This window comes from Lepidochelys olivacea, assembly GCF_965140295.1.
Source record: "Lepidochelys olivacea isolate rLepOli2 genome assembly, chromosome: 4".
Lineage (NCBI taxonomy): Eukaryota > Metazoa > Chordata > Testudines > Cheloniidae > Lepidochelys > Lepidochelys olivacea.
Genome location: NC_140414.1, coordinates 50,713,615 through 50,729,410, shown reverse-complemented (window position 1 = coordinate 50,729,410; position 15,796 = coordinate 50,713,615). Strand labels below are relative to the sequence as shown.

Here is a 15,796-nt window from a genome sequence, read left to right as displayed (position 1 = left end):
TGGGAGAATAGTAACAAAAGACATGTTTTGGTGTGAATGTAACAGTAAATCTGCAAAGCTTAATGAATGCCTACAAAATGAAATAATCATCAAAGTAAAAAAGCTGCTCAGAATAACATATGTAATTAAAGATATTATATTATTCTAGTATGTATGTAATTTAGATGTTCATTAAGATCTTCCTGTAAAACTACTATGAAAGCATTCTCACTTTACCATTCTCCTCTATCCTGTAAAAATAGATGCAGATTAATTTCTGAATTTATGAAGACACTGAAGTTCTTTCCACAGGAAAAGGCTCACATCACTCGCATAGGTATAACTCCATTGATTCATGAAAGGAGCATCAGAACCTCCATCTTAACAGGCATGATCCAAAACTTCAGTAAGACAAGTTGGTGAAGTATCTTTTATTGGACCAAATTCTGTTGGTGAGAAAGACAAGCTTTCAAACTTACACAGAGCTCTTCTTCAGTCATGGGGAAGAAGGAAAAAAAATGGGGGGGGAGGGAAGGTTGAGTGAGTTACAGCTTGTTGTAATAAGCCATAAATCCAGTGTCTCTATTCATCCATGATTTTTAGTGTCTAGCAAAGCTATGAATTTAAGTTCACAGGTTTGTCTTTTGAAGGCATTGTGCAGGTTTCCTTTGAGAATGAGGACAAGAGATCAGATGTACTGTGAATGCTTTGTGAAAAGTGTTCACTCAGCAGTGATATGGTGTTTTTGTCAATTATCATTTTTCTGTGTGAGTTCATTTGAGAGTGTAGTGATTGCGTGGTTTCACCCATAGTTGTTATTGGGGCATTTAGTGTACTGGACAATGTATACCACATACTGTGATAGGGCTACGTAGGATGCATGTATCTTGAAAGGTGTCTTATAGGCAGTGTTCATCATCCGAACAGTGGCGATAGATTTATTTACATGTCTTGCAATGTCCTCACCTAGCTCTACCACATAAAACTCCCCAAGCCGGGCCGGGCCCTGCTCCCCTCAACAGGTGCTAATCTTGTGCTTGCCTTTTGCCAAGCCCTGGAGCATTAGCCCAGCCCCTGGAGTGCTAAAGGGGAGATTCAACAAGCCACCTCAGGGCTAGGGAGCCGAAATCCAGAGCAGAAAAGTTACCCTACACCTTTATGACAATGGAGGGTGTGCGGGAATGACTGCAATACACCTTTAAATAAGGGGCTCCGTGTAGTCAGTGCGCCACCTTAAGAGTCCAGGGGAGGCGGCAAATTCTCAGCGAGTTTATTGCCCGCCTACGGCTCGCGCACTAATTCGACGTTTCGCGCGCTCCCTGTGGCTCGCGCAGGAGCTCAGAATCTCGCACGCGCCCCAGCGAGCTGCACGATCAATGCCAGTCTCTCTCTCTCTCTCGCGCGCGAGCCTCCTTGGCTGGCTGTGTGTCTCGTGCGCGTCCTCGCGCCCTGAGCAGGATTCTCGAGCTACGGCGGTTAAGCAGCTGGGTGTGTCTGAGTCTTATTCTTGGGTTTGGCGCGATCTTGTGAGGGTGACGTATCCTGCCAGTGACCAATCGGAGCGAGCAGAGGAGGTGGCAGAATGTGCCTCGCCCCCTCGCTCTTCCCTCATGTCCGTATTGGGCGGAGCCGGCGCTGGCCTGGTAGTGATGGCGGACGATGGGGATGGGAAACTAAGAACTGAGGGTAGCAGCGGTGGCGGCCTGGGGGGCGGGGGCGTAGAGGAGCCGCCCGCGGCGCCGGCGGGAGGCTGGGCTGTGGGCGGTGAGATGCTGCTGAACGTGGGGCTGTTGGCGTTGGTGCTGCTGGTGGCCTATCGGCTCTACCTGCGCTGGGGGAAGCGGAGCGGCCCGGGGGGCGCGGCCCAGCAGAGCCAGGCCGCCTCCCTGCCCCGCATGAAGCGGCGGGACTTCACGCTGGAGCAGCTGCACGAGTACGACGGGGCCCGGACCCCTCGCATCCTGCTGGCCGTCAACGGCAAAGTCTTCGACGTGACCAAAGGCAGCAAGTTCTACGGGCCTGGTGAGGAGCCGGCGGGGGCTGCGGGCGCGGCCTCGCCTCTCCGAGTTCCCCCCTCCCCTCCAGCTGCTCTTCGGCTGGGGTGGGATCGTGCCCCTCACCCAAGCGCAGCACTACCCCCCGCCCCCTCAGGCGGGGGAGCCCCGGCTCTGTCCAAGTCCCCTTCCCGGCGGGGAGCAGGCGCTCCGTGTGCTTCCCCTCCGCTGTCTCGGTCTGTCAGGTTGCTCGTTGTGAGGCTGGTGTGGAAGTGGGAGGGCTGGCAGGGCGTGCGCGTATCCATGCGGCTGCGAGGGGTCAAAACTGCGAGCTGCCCCCCCCATGCTGCTTATCTCAGCCAGCCGCCCGTCCGTGGGTTGCGTGCTTTAAAATAACCCAGTGCTGTTTTGGGACGCCTACATGTGAAAGGTTCTTGCAGACCCTGCTTTCTCCCCTTTCCTGGCCTTGCAGTTACAGCCCTTGCTGTTAATACTCTTGCTCACTAAACTCTGACTGAAATGTAAAGGGCTATCTGCTTAGGAGTTCAGTGGCACCTTAAAGACTAACATTTATTTGGGCATAAGCTTTCGGCAAAACCCACTTCATATGCATGGAGTGAAAATTACAGATGCAGGCATTATTATACTGACACGAAGAGAAGGGAGTTACCTCACAAGTGGAGAACTAGTGTTGACAGGGCTAGTTTGATCAGGGTGGATGTAGTTCACTCGCAATAATTGATGAGGAGGTGTCAATTCCAGGAGAGGGAAGGTTGCTTTTGTAGTGAGCCAGCCACTCCCAGTCCCTATTCAAGCCCAAATTAATGGTGTGAAATTTGCAAATGAATTTTAGTTCTGTTGTTTCTCTTTGAAGTCTGTTTCTGAAGTTTTTTTGTTTAAGTCTGGCTACTTTTAAATCTTTTAAACTTTTAAAATGTCCAGGAAGATTGAAGTGTTCTCCTACTGGCTTTTATATGTTACCATTCCTGATGTCTGATTTGTGTCCATTTATTCTTTTATGTAGAGGTTTTTTACCCATGGAAGTTTATGCCCAAATAAATCCCTTAGTTTTTAAGGTGTCACTGTACTCCTTGTTGTTTTTGTGGATACAGACTAACACGGTTACCCCTGATTCTGTGAAATACTTGAAATTCTGAGTGGAACTGGGACTAACCATCTCTGTTCATGTTTATCTTAGTATAGGTGTGTAGTACTTCGTTTCTCTATCTGTCCTAGTGGAAGGTGGGTCAAAGTGAAAATTGATGTTGTGTTATTGACTTCGTTTTAGCTTTAATGGCTTGAAAACACACATGGAAGATTTGCTTGCTTATTTAATGGTGCAAATGACCACCTCTGTTCTTTACACTACAAATTTTAACCTCAGGGTAATTGGCTTGTAAGAGAGTTCAGGTATCAGCACTACTTAGGTAGCGTTTAAAAGTTTAAACTTCTCTCTTGGGGCAGAGATTGCTTGAAAGGTTTACTTCTCAGGAGCAAAAAACTTACGAAATTAAATGTAGAGGTGTAGCAGTGTTAGTCCCAGGATATTAGAGACCCAAGGTGGGTGAAGTAATATCTTTTATTGGAACAGCTTTTGTTGGTGAGTGAGACATGCTTTAGAGCACACAGAACTTTTCTTCAGGTCTGGAAATCAGGTTTCAGAGTAGCAGCCATGTTAGTCTGTATCCGCAAAAAAAAAAAGGTGTACTTATGGCACCTTAGAGACTAACAAATTTATTTGAGCATAAGCTTTTGTGAGTTACAGCTCACTTCATCGGATGCATGCAGTGGAAAATACAGTGGGGAGATTTTATATACACAGAGAACATGAAACAATGGGTGTTACCACACACACTAATAAATTGGTTAGTCTCTAAGGTGCCACAAGTACTCCTTTTCTTCTTACCACACACACTGTAACCAGAGTGATCAGGTAAGGTGAGCAATTAACAGCAGGAGCGAAAAACCTTCTGTAGTGATAATCAAGGTAGGCCATTTCCAGCAGTTGACAAGAACATGTGAGGAACAGTGGGGGGAATAAACATGGGGAAATGATACTCTGAGCCTGACAGCTAAATGCAAGGTGGAACAGGTTGTTTAGCATAAGTACTTAGCACATATTCTAGGGACCATTCAGGATATACTGGCCTGTTAACACCTTTGCATGACAAAAAGAGGGGATTAGTGGGTTACAGATTGTTGTAATAAGCCCTAAATCCAATATCTCTAGTCAGTTTCATATTCTCTGTGTGTATATAAAGTCTGCTGCAGTTTCCACGGTATGCATCCGATGAAGTGAGCTGTAGCTCACGAAAGCTCATGCTCAAATAAATTGGTTAGTCTCTAAGGTGCCACAAGTACTCCTTTTCTAGTCAGTCCATGATTTTCATGTCTAGCAGAGTTAGGAATTTAAGCTCCCAGGCTCATCTTTTGAAAGTGTTCTGTAGATTTCCTTTGAGGATGAGGAGTGAGCACTTTGTGAAAAGTATTCACCCACAGGGGATAGGGTGATTTTAATCTTTTTTTCGTTTTCTTGTGGGTGTTCACTTGAAAGTATAGCGATCGTTTGTTTTTTCACCCATATAGTTGTTTTGGGGGCATTTTTACACTGGATGATGTATATCATGTGTTGTGATAGGCAAATGTAGGATCCATGGATCTTGAAAGGTGTGTTTGGGGCTGGAGTGGGTTAGATCATTGTAGCAGTGAAGATATGTCTGTAGGTTTTGCATCTGTTGTTCTGGAAGGGTCTGATGCTGCTTTGAGTTGGTGTGTCCTGGTCTCTGGGGAGCTTGGCTCTAATGCTGAGCTGGGAGGTTGGGGGGTGGTGTGAGGGCAAGAAGAGGGGGTTCAGGAACAATTTCTTTCAGGATGGGGTCCTCCTTGAGTACGAGCTGTAGTTGATGATACACCTATGGGTTTCAGTATAGGGTAGTAGGTGACAATGAGGGGCCACTCTACCTTGAATGCTTGTTTCTCTTTCCAGCAAAAGATATTACCTCACCCACCTTGTGTCTCTAAGGGCTAGTCTACACAGGCAACAGTAAAGCGCTGCCAGGGCAGCACTTTAACATGGCTTGTGACCTCTTGGCTTGAGAGGTCTCCCAGTGCTCTAAAAAACCCACCTCCACGAGAGGCACGGCTACCGGCGCTGAAACTTGCTGCGCTCGGGGAGTGTTTTTTCACCCCCCTGAGCAAGAAAGTTGCAACATTGTAAATTGCCAGTGTAGACAACCCTAAGAAGTTAGTCAGTGTTGAATTTCTATATTTACATTGAAGCTTGTTTATAATAAACACATCCTGTGCTTTCATACCCTTTTTTGCCAGTGAGGTGGGTAACTTCAGCATAGTTTGAATTGCCTTGTGTACAATGTTAAAGGAATGTATAGTTGTAATCAATCAAGAAAATCGTTGGTAAACAATGGTATGTTGGAAAAGCTGGGCCAACTTAGCACCTTGAGAATTTTTTAAAGTAGGTATGACTCTTTCTTTCTCTGTATGAAGAGATGAGAGAGGCCCATTTTCTTCAAAGGGGACAATGTCAAGTTAAACAATGTGTATTTATTTTAAAAATATAAACAAACCTTGTTACCTCTTTTACTACTAATCTGATAAACCCATTTTATAAATCTAATGTTCCTTTTCAGCATTCCCAATGTCTACTCTTGAATTTGAGACCAAATAATGAAACTAAACTAGTCAACTTCACTTTCTTGTTCTTATCCGCTAATAGTAATATAAAGTCTGTGCTGCAAATACTGCTGTATAGTGTATAAATCCAAACCTCTTCAATATACTTCAAGTATATTAAAACATTTTTACTACCGCATATTGTAAAATCCTCAAATTCTGGGCCTGTACTACCTGATCATATCCTCTGTCTAAGGGCAGTAAATAAAATGAAGAAATCTTAGTACAATATGTCATAGATATATGAATTTTCTTTGTTCTGTTTTTGTCCCAGCTTAATAGTTCTATTTTTGTGTATTTCTTTGTTTTTTTTTTTTAAAGTGACAGCATGGGCATTTAAATATAGTGGATTTGTGCGTAGAATCTACATGCTGAAACGTTAGGAAGTGTTCTGTAATCAAAATAACTGCATGTAGTAGTTTAAAAATAATCTTCCATGTTCCTAACTTTTCAGCATGTAGGTTCTACGCACATAAGTAATACGATTAGTCCATGCCATAAATCTCTGTTAATAATGTGGGGGTGGGGGGAATAAAATGCTATCTTTCTTGGAAATTGGACTGTTCTTTGACCCTGTCAGCAACCACTGTCCCTGAATTAATACTGATAGTGGATTAATTCCTACTGTAGATGGACCAAACCATTTTTTAGCACTGTTACCAAAATCTGTCACACTCTAATGGTGCTGAACACATTTTTGTCCATCATAGTAGCTGTCAGACCCCTAATGGCATTGGTTCAGGGAGAGGACTGGCAACAGTAGGATCCAGTTTCAAACTAGAGACAAGTTAAAGGGTGTCAAACTATCTTTTTTACATAAATATAAAATGTCCACTTATGAACAAGTTTATCAAAACAGTCTCTTCTACTTAATAAGTTGAGAGCATAACCATGGATCAAAAGGTGACCTAACTACTGGTGAAAATGATTTGAAGGTTACAGGAATGGATTTTAGATAGCTAATTCACATGGTCAGCATTCTTTGGTGAACAGACTTTGTTCCAATTATATGTGCAGAAGTAATGAACACTAAATTTGTTATTAAATTTATTTTGATAGGGTACCCTGTTTAGATTGTGCTACTGATAAACAAAATGATAATTCATTACAGTCAGCTAAAATACTACATACCTTGAGGGTGAATAAATCAATTTTACCATAGTTGTGAAACAGGTTTAATTGTTGCTGGGGCAGTGTATTTTTCCTGTGCTTAAACAATAATTCACTTAGATGGGAGCGCCTAATGATATTTCAGAAGGGGCAGATGGTGAAAGCTTGGTGATGTACTTTTATTTTAATGCTCAGTCAAATCAGTACACTTGAAGTGAGTTGACTGGCTTCTCTAGCATTTGTTTTGTTAGGTCTGGGGTGGTGCTTCTGTGAATAATAAAAACAGGAGTCATGCTTCACCTGAATTTTCATCTTAATGCTATGGAAAGACAGTAAATTTGTAACAATTAAGGTCACACCTTTGGTTTATCTCAGTTAAGGTTGTAACTGTCTTTCTCTAAAGATACTGTATTGACTGGGTTCCTGCTCTTGGGTATTGTGCTTCTAGTTAGAGACCAGCTGGAACTTCTTCACTCTCAGGGCAGGTCTATGCTATAGCCGTGATCGACACTCAGAGATTGATCCACCTGCAGTCGATTTAGCGGTCTAGTGAAGACCCGCCAAGTGGACAGCAGATCGCTCTCCAGTTGACCCCTGTACCCCCGATGAGAAGAATAAGATAAGTCTCCCGACGACCCCCCTCAGTGTAGACCCTGCGGTAACTTGATCTAAGGTACTTCGACTCCAGCTACGTTATTGACGTAGCTGAAGTTGCATAGCGTAGGTTGACTTACTGCGGTAGTGTAGACATAGCCTCAGGCTCATTGAATAAGTGTGTCTTGAGCACAGATGTTCTGCCTGTTTCATTTCACTGTAATTCTTTTGTGACCCTTACTGGCAAAGTTTTTCCTTGTTGATACTGTACCATTTTGGTCAGTTCTAGCTCTCTACTGGATTTATGAACTTAGGTTTTGTTTAGGGTAGTACTGTATCTTCTGACTAATTTGTCTTGTTCCAGTTCATGCCTGAGCACTTTGAACCATGTCCTGTTAGTGGTGGTCTAAATTAAAGCCACTTGATTTCGGAAGTGAGCTTCAAGCCACTGACCTTTATCTTTAGGGTGGAGTTTCTGCTTTTCCTCAGCTTAGGTGCTTCGAGATTGCTTTTAGGATGATACCCCTGCACGGATAAGCATTGACGCAACTCCTTTTCTACTGTTTCCTTCAAATTTGTTGATTCTCTGTTGAATCATGCCGAGTACTGTTTTGCCTCTGGTGATGTACAGATTGTCAGAATGCATTGTCTTGCTCCTGTTTTTTCCTTAGATTTGACTGAAAAGACTTTAGAAGTTGATCTGGGGTATCTCCCAGTTCTGGAAATATTACCTGAAACTCTGTGATTGGAAGCAGATTGTTGTTGAGGCCTCTAAGTGAGATGGCTCAGAATACTTCAGAAACACCTGGCTCTAAGTAGATTTCAGGGCCCCGAATCTAGAGACGTTATGGTCTTGTTTGTATGCCTACTGGATGAAAGGTTCAATGCAGAAAGTGCAGAGACTCCCAGTGAAACCAAAGTTTGGTACATGCTGATTTTTCTCTTCTCCCCTCCCCCCCAACTCCAATGAAAGAAGTCTTGAGGCTATAATGTTTTGAGCAAGTGATATCAGTGCAGACCTGCACCATTGAGCCATTTACCATCAACCCTATGTTGAGATATTGTTCTTCAGTGCGGAAGGCATCTGTGGCGAATTGGCACACGGTTGCCCTGCAGAACTTAAGTATTTGTATACTGCATGCTTAATGTTGATTAACATGGCTGTCTCTCAAGATGGTACAGTTGCATTTAGAATCATAGGACTGGAAGGGACCTTGAGAGGTCATCTAGTCCAGTCCCCTGCATCATGGCAGGACCAAGTATTATCTAGACCATCCCTGACAGGTATTTGTCTAATCAGCTCTTAAAAATCTCCAATGATGCAGATTCTACAACCTCCCTAGGCAATTTATTCCAGTGCTTTACTACCCTGACAGGAAGTTTTTCCTGATGTCCAGCCTAAAGACGGTTGGTGCAATTTAAGCCCATTGCTGCTTGTCCTATCACCAGGGGTTAAGGAGAACAATTTTTCTCCCTCCTCCTTGTAACAACCTTTTATATACTTGGAAACTGTTATGTCCCCTCTGTCTTCTCTTTTCCAGACTAAACAAACCCAATTTTTTTCATTCTTCTCTCATAGATCATGTTTTCTAAACCTTTAATCATTTTTGTTGCTCTTCTCTGGACTTTCTCCAATTCATAGAATCATAGAATATCAGGGTTAGAAGGGACCTCAGGAGGTCATCTAGTCCAACCCCCTGCTCAAAGCAGGACCAATCCCCAACTAAATCCTCTTTCCTGAAATGTCCATCTTTCCTGAAGTGTGGCGCCCAGAACTGGACACACTACTCCAATTGAGGCCTGAGTAGAGCAGGTTGCAATATTCCTGCTAATACATCCCAAAATGATGTTTGCTTTTTCACAGCAGTGATAAACTGTTGACTCATAATTAGCTTGTGACCCGCTATGATCCCGATCCCTTTCTGCAGTACTCCTTCCTAGGCAGTCATTTCCCGTTTTGTATGTGTGCAACTGATTGTTCCTTCCTAAGTGGAGTACTTTGCATTTGTCCTTATTGAATTTTATCCTATTGATTTCAGACCGTATCTCCAGTTTGTCCAGATCACTTTGAATTTTAATCCTATCCTCCAAAGCACTTGCAACCCCTCCCAGCTTGGTATCGTCTGCAAACTTTAAGTGTGTACTCTATGCCACTATCTAAATCATTGATGATGATATTGAACAGAACCGGACGGCAAACTGATCCCTGCAGGACCCCCCCCACTTGATATTCCCTTCCAGCTTGACTGTAAATCACTAATAACTACTCTCTAAGAATGGTTTTCCAACCACTTACACACCACCTTTTAATGGCTCCATCTAGGTTGTATTTCCCTAGTTTGTTTATGAGGCGGTCATGCAAGACAGTATCAAAAGCCTTATTGAAGTCTAGATAGACTACATCTACCACTCCCCCCCCCCCCCCCCCTTTCCCCCACAAGGCTTGTTAACCTGACAAAGCTATTAGGTTGGTTTGATACAAATTGTTCTTGACAAATCCATTCTGACTGTTGTTTCACTTTATTATCTTCTAAGTGTCTGCAAATTGATTGCTTAATTATTTGCTCCATTATCTTTCCAGGTACTGAAGTTAAGCTGGCTGGTTTGTGCTTCCCCAGGTTGACCTTGTTTCCCTTTCTATAGGTGGGCATTATATTTGCCCTTTTCCAATCCTCTGGAATCTTACCTGTCTTCCATGACTTTTTGAAGATCTGGCTAATGGCTCAGATATCTCCTCAGTCAGTTCCTTGAGTATTCTAGGGTGTATTCCGTCAGATCCAAGGTGACTTGAAGACATGTAACTTGTCTAAGTAATTTTTTAACTTGTTCTTTCCCTATGTTAGTTTCTGATCCTACCTCATTTTCCCTGGCATTCACTATGTTAGATGCTCAATTGCTACTAACCTTTTTGGTGAAAACTAAAACAAAAAAGTGTCTGAGATCAAGACAGGCCTTATTGCTATATAGTTTTAGTACAAAGATGTTCCCTGAAGTGGGAGTGTCAGTGCTGAGAGCTTTCAGCCTTGTAACTTGTCCCTTGAAACCTTCAGGTTTGAGCAAGTAATATATTTAGCACATCTATTTAATTTTTCATCAATAGGTCTGTGATTACGTTCCCAATATGGGTAAGCATTATCACCTTTTTTGCATATGGGGTAACAGGTGAGAAGTAATTTGCCCAATCATGCAGCTCTGCCACTAACTTGTTGTCAATAAAACCCAAGTCACCTGACTCCCACTGCTATTGGTACCTTGCAGATGTGGCTCTGGTGCAAAAAAAACCAAACACTGAATCAATGTTTTATCACTATAGCATTAGCACAGATTTCACCAAGGCACTCATCCACTGGTGCAAGACAGTGCAGCATTTTTGTCCTCCACATCCAAGTCTCGAAGCTGTCTGTACAGGAGACTTCTGACACTTGCACTGTTTACGTAGCATTTATTCTAAATAAAACTTGTGCGCAGAATTCTGCGTCCATGTGGTGGCGCAGAATTCATATGGCCTGCATATTTCTCTGCCCCCCGCACAGAAAAACGCAAAAGAAATCTGCCAGGGGGACATGTGTCTCTTCCCCTGGAGCAGCTTCAGAGATGTAAATCACTACTGGGGGAGAGGGGCTGGGCGTGTGTGCCTGTGGGGAAGACATTTATCATGGTTGGGGTGTGGGGCTGACCAACAAACAAGAGACACCTCTGCGCCTCTCTCTTGATACTGGGGCTCGAGGGGCGTGGAGGAAGGTAGGTCTTTTTTCTTATGCAGGAGGAAGGCTCTGTCCCTGATGCAGAAAGGTAGCTGCCTGCCTACCTAGTAAAATGGAACTTCTTGAGAATTGAAAAAACTCTTACTTAAATATTAGTATAATTTTACTGAAAATTATTTATTTTTAAGTTAAAGAAAATAGCTTTTGTAAAAAGCCTCCACATTTTGTTAATGTTGCTGTTGATGGTTAATTGATCTCGTTCTCTGAGGCAGAAATGTACCAACCTGTGTGCATAGTAACAGTGCTATTTTATTGTTAGCTAACTGTTCCTGTACTCAGTCAGTTCCCCCAGGAGCATAAAAACCTGTAAAAGTTTTAAGGCCCCTACATTACCAGAGTGATGTAAAGCCTTATAAATGACAGTAAGGGAATCAGCTAGGAAGATCTGTGTGCTTTCTCAGTTTTTTCCTGTGCCAAAGTGGCACAATGGGGTTAGATTTTAACTTACCCATTATATAAAAAAAAAAAAAACACTTTTGAGGCAAATAAAACATTTACCAAGCAGTCAATAAAATGTTGGGACAGTCAGAACCAAACACTTCCCAAAGTACCCACGTAGGTCCAGGACAGTGGTTACCAAAACTGTGTGACTTTCATGTGTGAAAGTCTGAGTAATTTAAAATGACATTCTACTTTTTTTTTTCTTTCCTGTTTTGGTGTTCTGTAATGTAATTTAAATGAAAATCCAGGATTATAACTGGAATGCAGGGTATTTGTTACCAAGTATTTATTTGTAACTTAATTTTAATGTGTTTAGAAAATGCTGAATAGTTGTGACTTTTTCTGTATTGTAGTTTAAATAACTTACCAAAACAATTGAAACTGGTGTGATTCCATTGCATTATTTTGACAAATAAAATGTGCAGACTTCTTTAAAAATTGCACAGAATTTTTAATTTTTTGGCTTAGAATTGCCCTCAGGAGTAAAAGCTTTGCCCTGTTATCAGATATTCCAAGATGGAGTTGTAAGCATAATTTTTGCAAGTTTCAGGCTGACCCAGGCTTGAAGACATTAAAATGAAACTTGATGTTTAGCATTGTTGGTTTTTATGGCTTTTATTCCATTCAAGGTGCCTAACCACACAAGCTTGGGAGGTACCCTGCTTTTCAGGGATATGTATTTTACTACTCAGATCTACAGAGTCAGTGAGGATGGTATTGTATTTCTGACTATGTACTGTGTTGTACAGTGAGTTGGAAACAGGATCAGAATTTGAAGACTCAACCCTCTAACGTCTGGTGGAATGACCAGACTCTGGGGTTGGTATGAAGCTATCAATTGGAACTTGCTCCAATCTGTGACTGAAATCTGTGTAACATAAAATTTCCTTGTCTACCAACTTGTTCTAATTTAATGTTAGTCAAACAGTTACAGCTTACAGTGGTAACATAAGCTTCCTGTTGGCAAACACAGCATCCCATTTGACCTCTTGCAACAAACTGCTACTGTCCACTGTCATTCTGCGCATACTGACTACTCATTTTAATTTCGGTTTCTGTTGCCAGCTCAAATTAGGACTTCAGTCTACTGTCAGTGTCAGAGTTTGAGGGGACAAACCATTAAGGTACAAGACTTAAGATTTCAGGAAATTGAATTAATTGCATACATGGGTAGTATACAAAGTGGTAGTGTTACCTTTTGAATAAGGTGAAGTACCCCAACTACTGCATTTCCATAGACTTTTTTAAATATGCCAACTTAAATAATTAGTGTCAGGAAATTCTAAGACTGACACTAGTGTCTTCTCTGGTAAGTTACAAAATAAAGTTGTGAATACAAATTGGTATCTTAGAATTTGTGGTCAGTCATGTTCAAGAAAAAAAAAATGTGATGCAAAATTCCAACCTTGTTTTTGTTTTTTAACTACTACTTTTATTGGAGTAGAAAAACATCCATTGCCAGAAACAGAATGCTTCCAAGTAAAGACTTAAATTTAAGTGAGGCAACAAGTGTAGTATCTGTTCTTATCAGTTTAATATCTGATACGTCCTCTATCTGAGGACTATATATTAAATGGATTTTTGAAACAGGGAGATGGAATAGGAGCTTGCTCCATCCACTCCACGCATCGACCTGGTATTGCAGTACCTCCAGGAACGGAAAAAAAAAAAAAAAAAACTTCTTTTGTATAGCATCTTTCATATCTGAAAATACTTTAATTTCTCTCACCAGTGCAAGTAGGCCGGTACGCCGTACCAGCAAGCTATAGCCGGTACAGCGTACTGCACAGCAGCAGCCCTGCCGGAGGAGAGGGCTGGGGGGCAGGGCTGAGGGTTCTGCTCCTCTCCCTGCTGAGAGTGGCAGCAGGGAAAGGAACAGAATGCCAGCAGCTCCTCTGGTGGCTGTACCACCCCCAGCCTCGCACCCCCCCCCCCCCCCGAGCCCCGTCTCTGGCAGGTCTGCTGCTGTAGTATGAGGAAGAATGGAGGCACAGCTCTGTGCCTGGAAGCGCAGGAGGTGGGCTGGGAGTTCTGCTCCTTTCCCCATTGTCCCTCCGACAGGAAAAGGAGCAGAACCCCCAGCCCCACCCCCTGCCTTTCCATGAAGCTGCATCTCCATCTGTGTACCACAGCAGCAGCCCTGCCAGAGGAAAGGGTTAGGGGGCGGGACTGTAGGTTCTGCTCTTTTCCCTGCTGGGGGGGTAGCATAGAAAGGAGAAGAACGCTGGCAGCTCTTCTGGTGGTTGTACCGCTGGCCCCTAGCTTCGCCTCCCCAGCCCAGTCTCTGGCACAGCAGGAGGAGGACAGAGTCCCGTCCGCCCCAGCTAACATGGGATGGGAGGGGACGGGGAAAGCATGGGGGCTCTGGGCTGGGTGGTGAGGAGTCACATGGAGGGTCATGTGGGCATGTGATGTTCCCCCCCCTCCCTTAGCTGGTGGTCCCCCTATACCTGTAAGACATGGATTTTACGTGCACCACTGAATTTTCTTCTCCTTACCTATGCCTGTTAATTTGTCTTGCCTGCTAGCTTAAGTTTTCATTTGATGCCGGAACTGAACTTGGCAGATGTAGAAACCAGTTCCTGACAACAGGCATGTCAGAGAAAGTAGTATTCATGCTGAATGTGAAGGGGACAGGCTAGTTCTCAAACTCCCTCAATTTGTTTGGGAATAGAGAGATTGGTGAAAGCTCATGAATTTTTGTTTTTGTTTGTTACATTTATATATGTATAGTTGGGATTGGAAAACATAATCCCAACTATACATATGAAATGATGAGGTCTAAATTAGCCATTACCACTCAAGAAAGAGATCTTGGAGTCATTATGGATAGTTCACTGAAAACATCCACTCGGTGTGCAGCGGCAGTCAAAAAAGCTAACAGAATGTTGGACTCATTAAGAAAGGGATACATAATAAGATGGAAGATATCATATTGCCTTTATATAAATCCATGGTACGCCCACATCTTGAATACTGTGTGTCGATCTGGTGGCCCCATCTCAAAAAGATATATTGGAAAAAGTTCAGAAAAGGGCAACAAAAATGATTAGGGGTATGGAATAGCTTCCATATGAGGAGAGATTAATCAGACTGGGACTTTTCAGCTTGGAAAAGAGATGACTAAGGGGGGATATGACAGAGCAGAGATCGGCAATTTTTGGCACGCGGCTGGTCAGGGAAATCTGCTGGTGGGCTGGGACGGTTTGTTTACCTGCAGTGTCTGCAGGTTTAGCCAATCACAGCTCCCACTGGCCGTGGTTTGCCGTTCCAGGCCAATGGGGGTTGCGGGAAGCGGCGTGGGCCGAGGGATGTAGTGGCCACCACTTCGCGGAGCCCCCATTGGCCTGGAATGGCGAACAGCGGCCGGTGGGAACCGCGATTGGCTGAACCTGCGGATGCTGCAGTTAAACAAACCGTCCCGGCCCACCAGCGGATTTCCCTGATGGGCCAGGTGCCAAAGGCTGCTGATCCCTGTGATAGAGGTCTATTAAAATCATGACTGGTATGGAGAAAGTGAATAAGGAAGTGTTCTTTACTCCTTCTCATAACACCAGAACAAGGGGTCACCAGATGAAATTAATAGGCAGCAGGTGTAAAACAAAAGGAAGCATTTTTTTTCACACGATGCACAGGCAGCCTCTGGAACTACTTGCCAGAGGATATTGTGAAGGCCAAGACTATAACAGGGTTCAAAAAAGAACTAGATACGTTCATGGAGGAAAGGTCCATCAATGGCTATTAACCAGGATGGGCAGGGATGGTGTTCCTAGTCTCTGTTTGCCAGAAGCTGGGAATGGGTGGCAGGATGTATCACTTGATGATGACCTGTTCTGTTAATTCCCTCTGGGGCACCTGGCACTGGCCACTGTCAGAAGACAGGATACTGGGCTAAATGGACCTTTGGTTTGACCCAGTATGGCTGTTCTTATGTAAATTTATTTAAAACGGTGATTTTTGTTTTAAACTGGATTCCAAAATGAATGTGGGTGAGGTAATCACACTTTTTAGGTGGTAGAGGGTAGGCAGGAGCATTTGGCACATGCTGCAGCTTAAATAAATGGGATTAGAGAAAGTCATAGAAGTTCAAACACTCAAGGTGAAGAGCTTTCTAATATAGGGAGACAAGATGCATAGCTATTTATGGCCATATAAATACTCCATGGGGAAAAAAAAATGTAAGGAAACATCAACTTAATCACACTTGTCAGAAAATGTTACCTA

General features: G+C 43.3%; 1 protein-coding gene across 1 annotated transcript in view; it reads left to right on the top strand.

Moving 5' to 3' along the window:
* The first annotated feature begins 1,340 nt into the window (after positions 1–1,340).
* The window catches only part of PGRMC2 (progesterone receptor membrane component 2), a 31,993-nt gene continuing 17,537 nt past the window's right edge, over positions 1,341–15,796 (top strand). Inside the window, exon 1 of the mRNA XM_084627537.1 lies at positions 1,341–2,001. Within this exon, the coding sequence (XP_084483663.1) occupies positions 1,356–2,001 (646 nt within the window). The 5' untranslated portion in view covers positions 1,341–1,355. The remainder of the gene's footprint in view (positions 2,002–15,796) is intronic.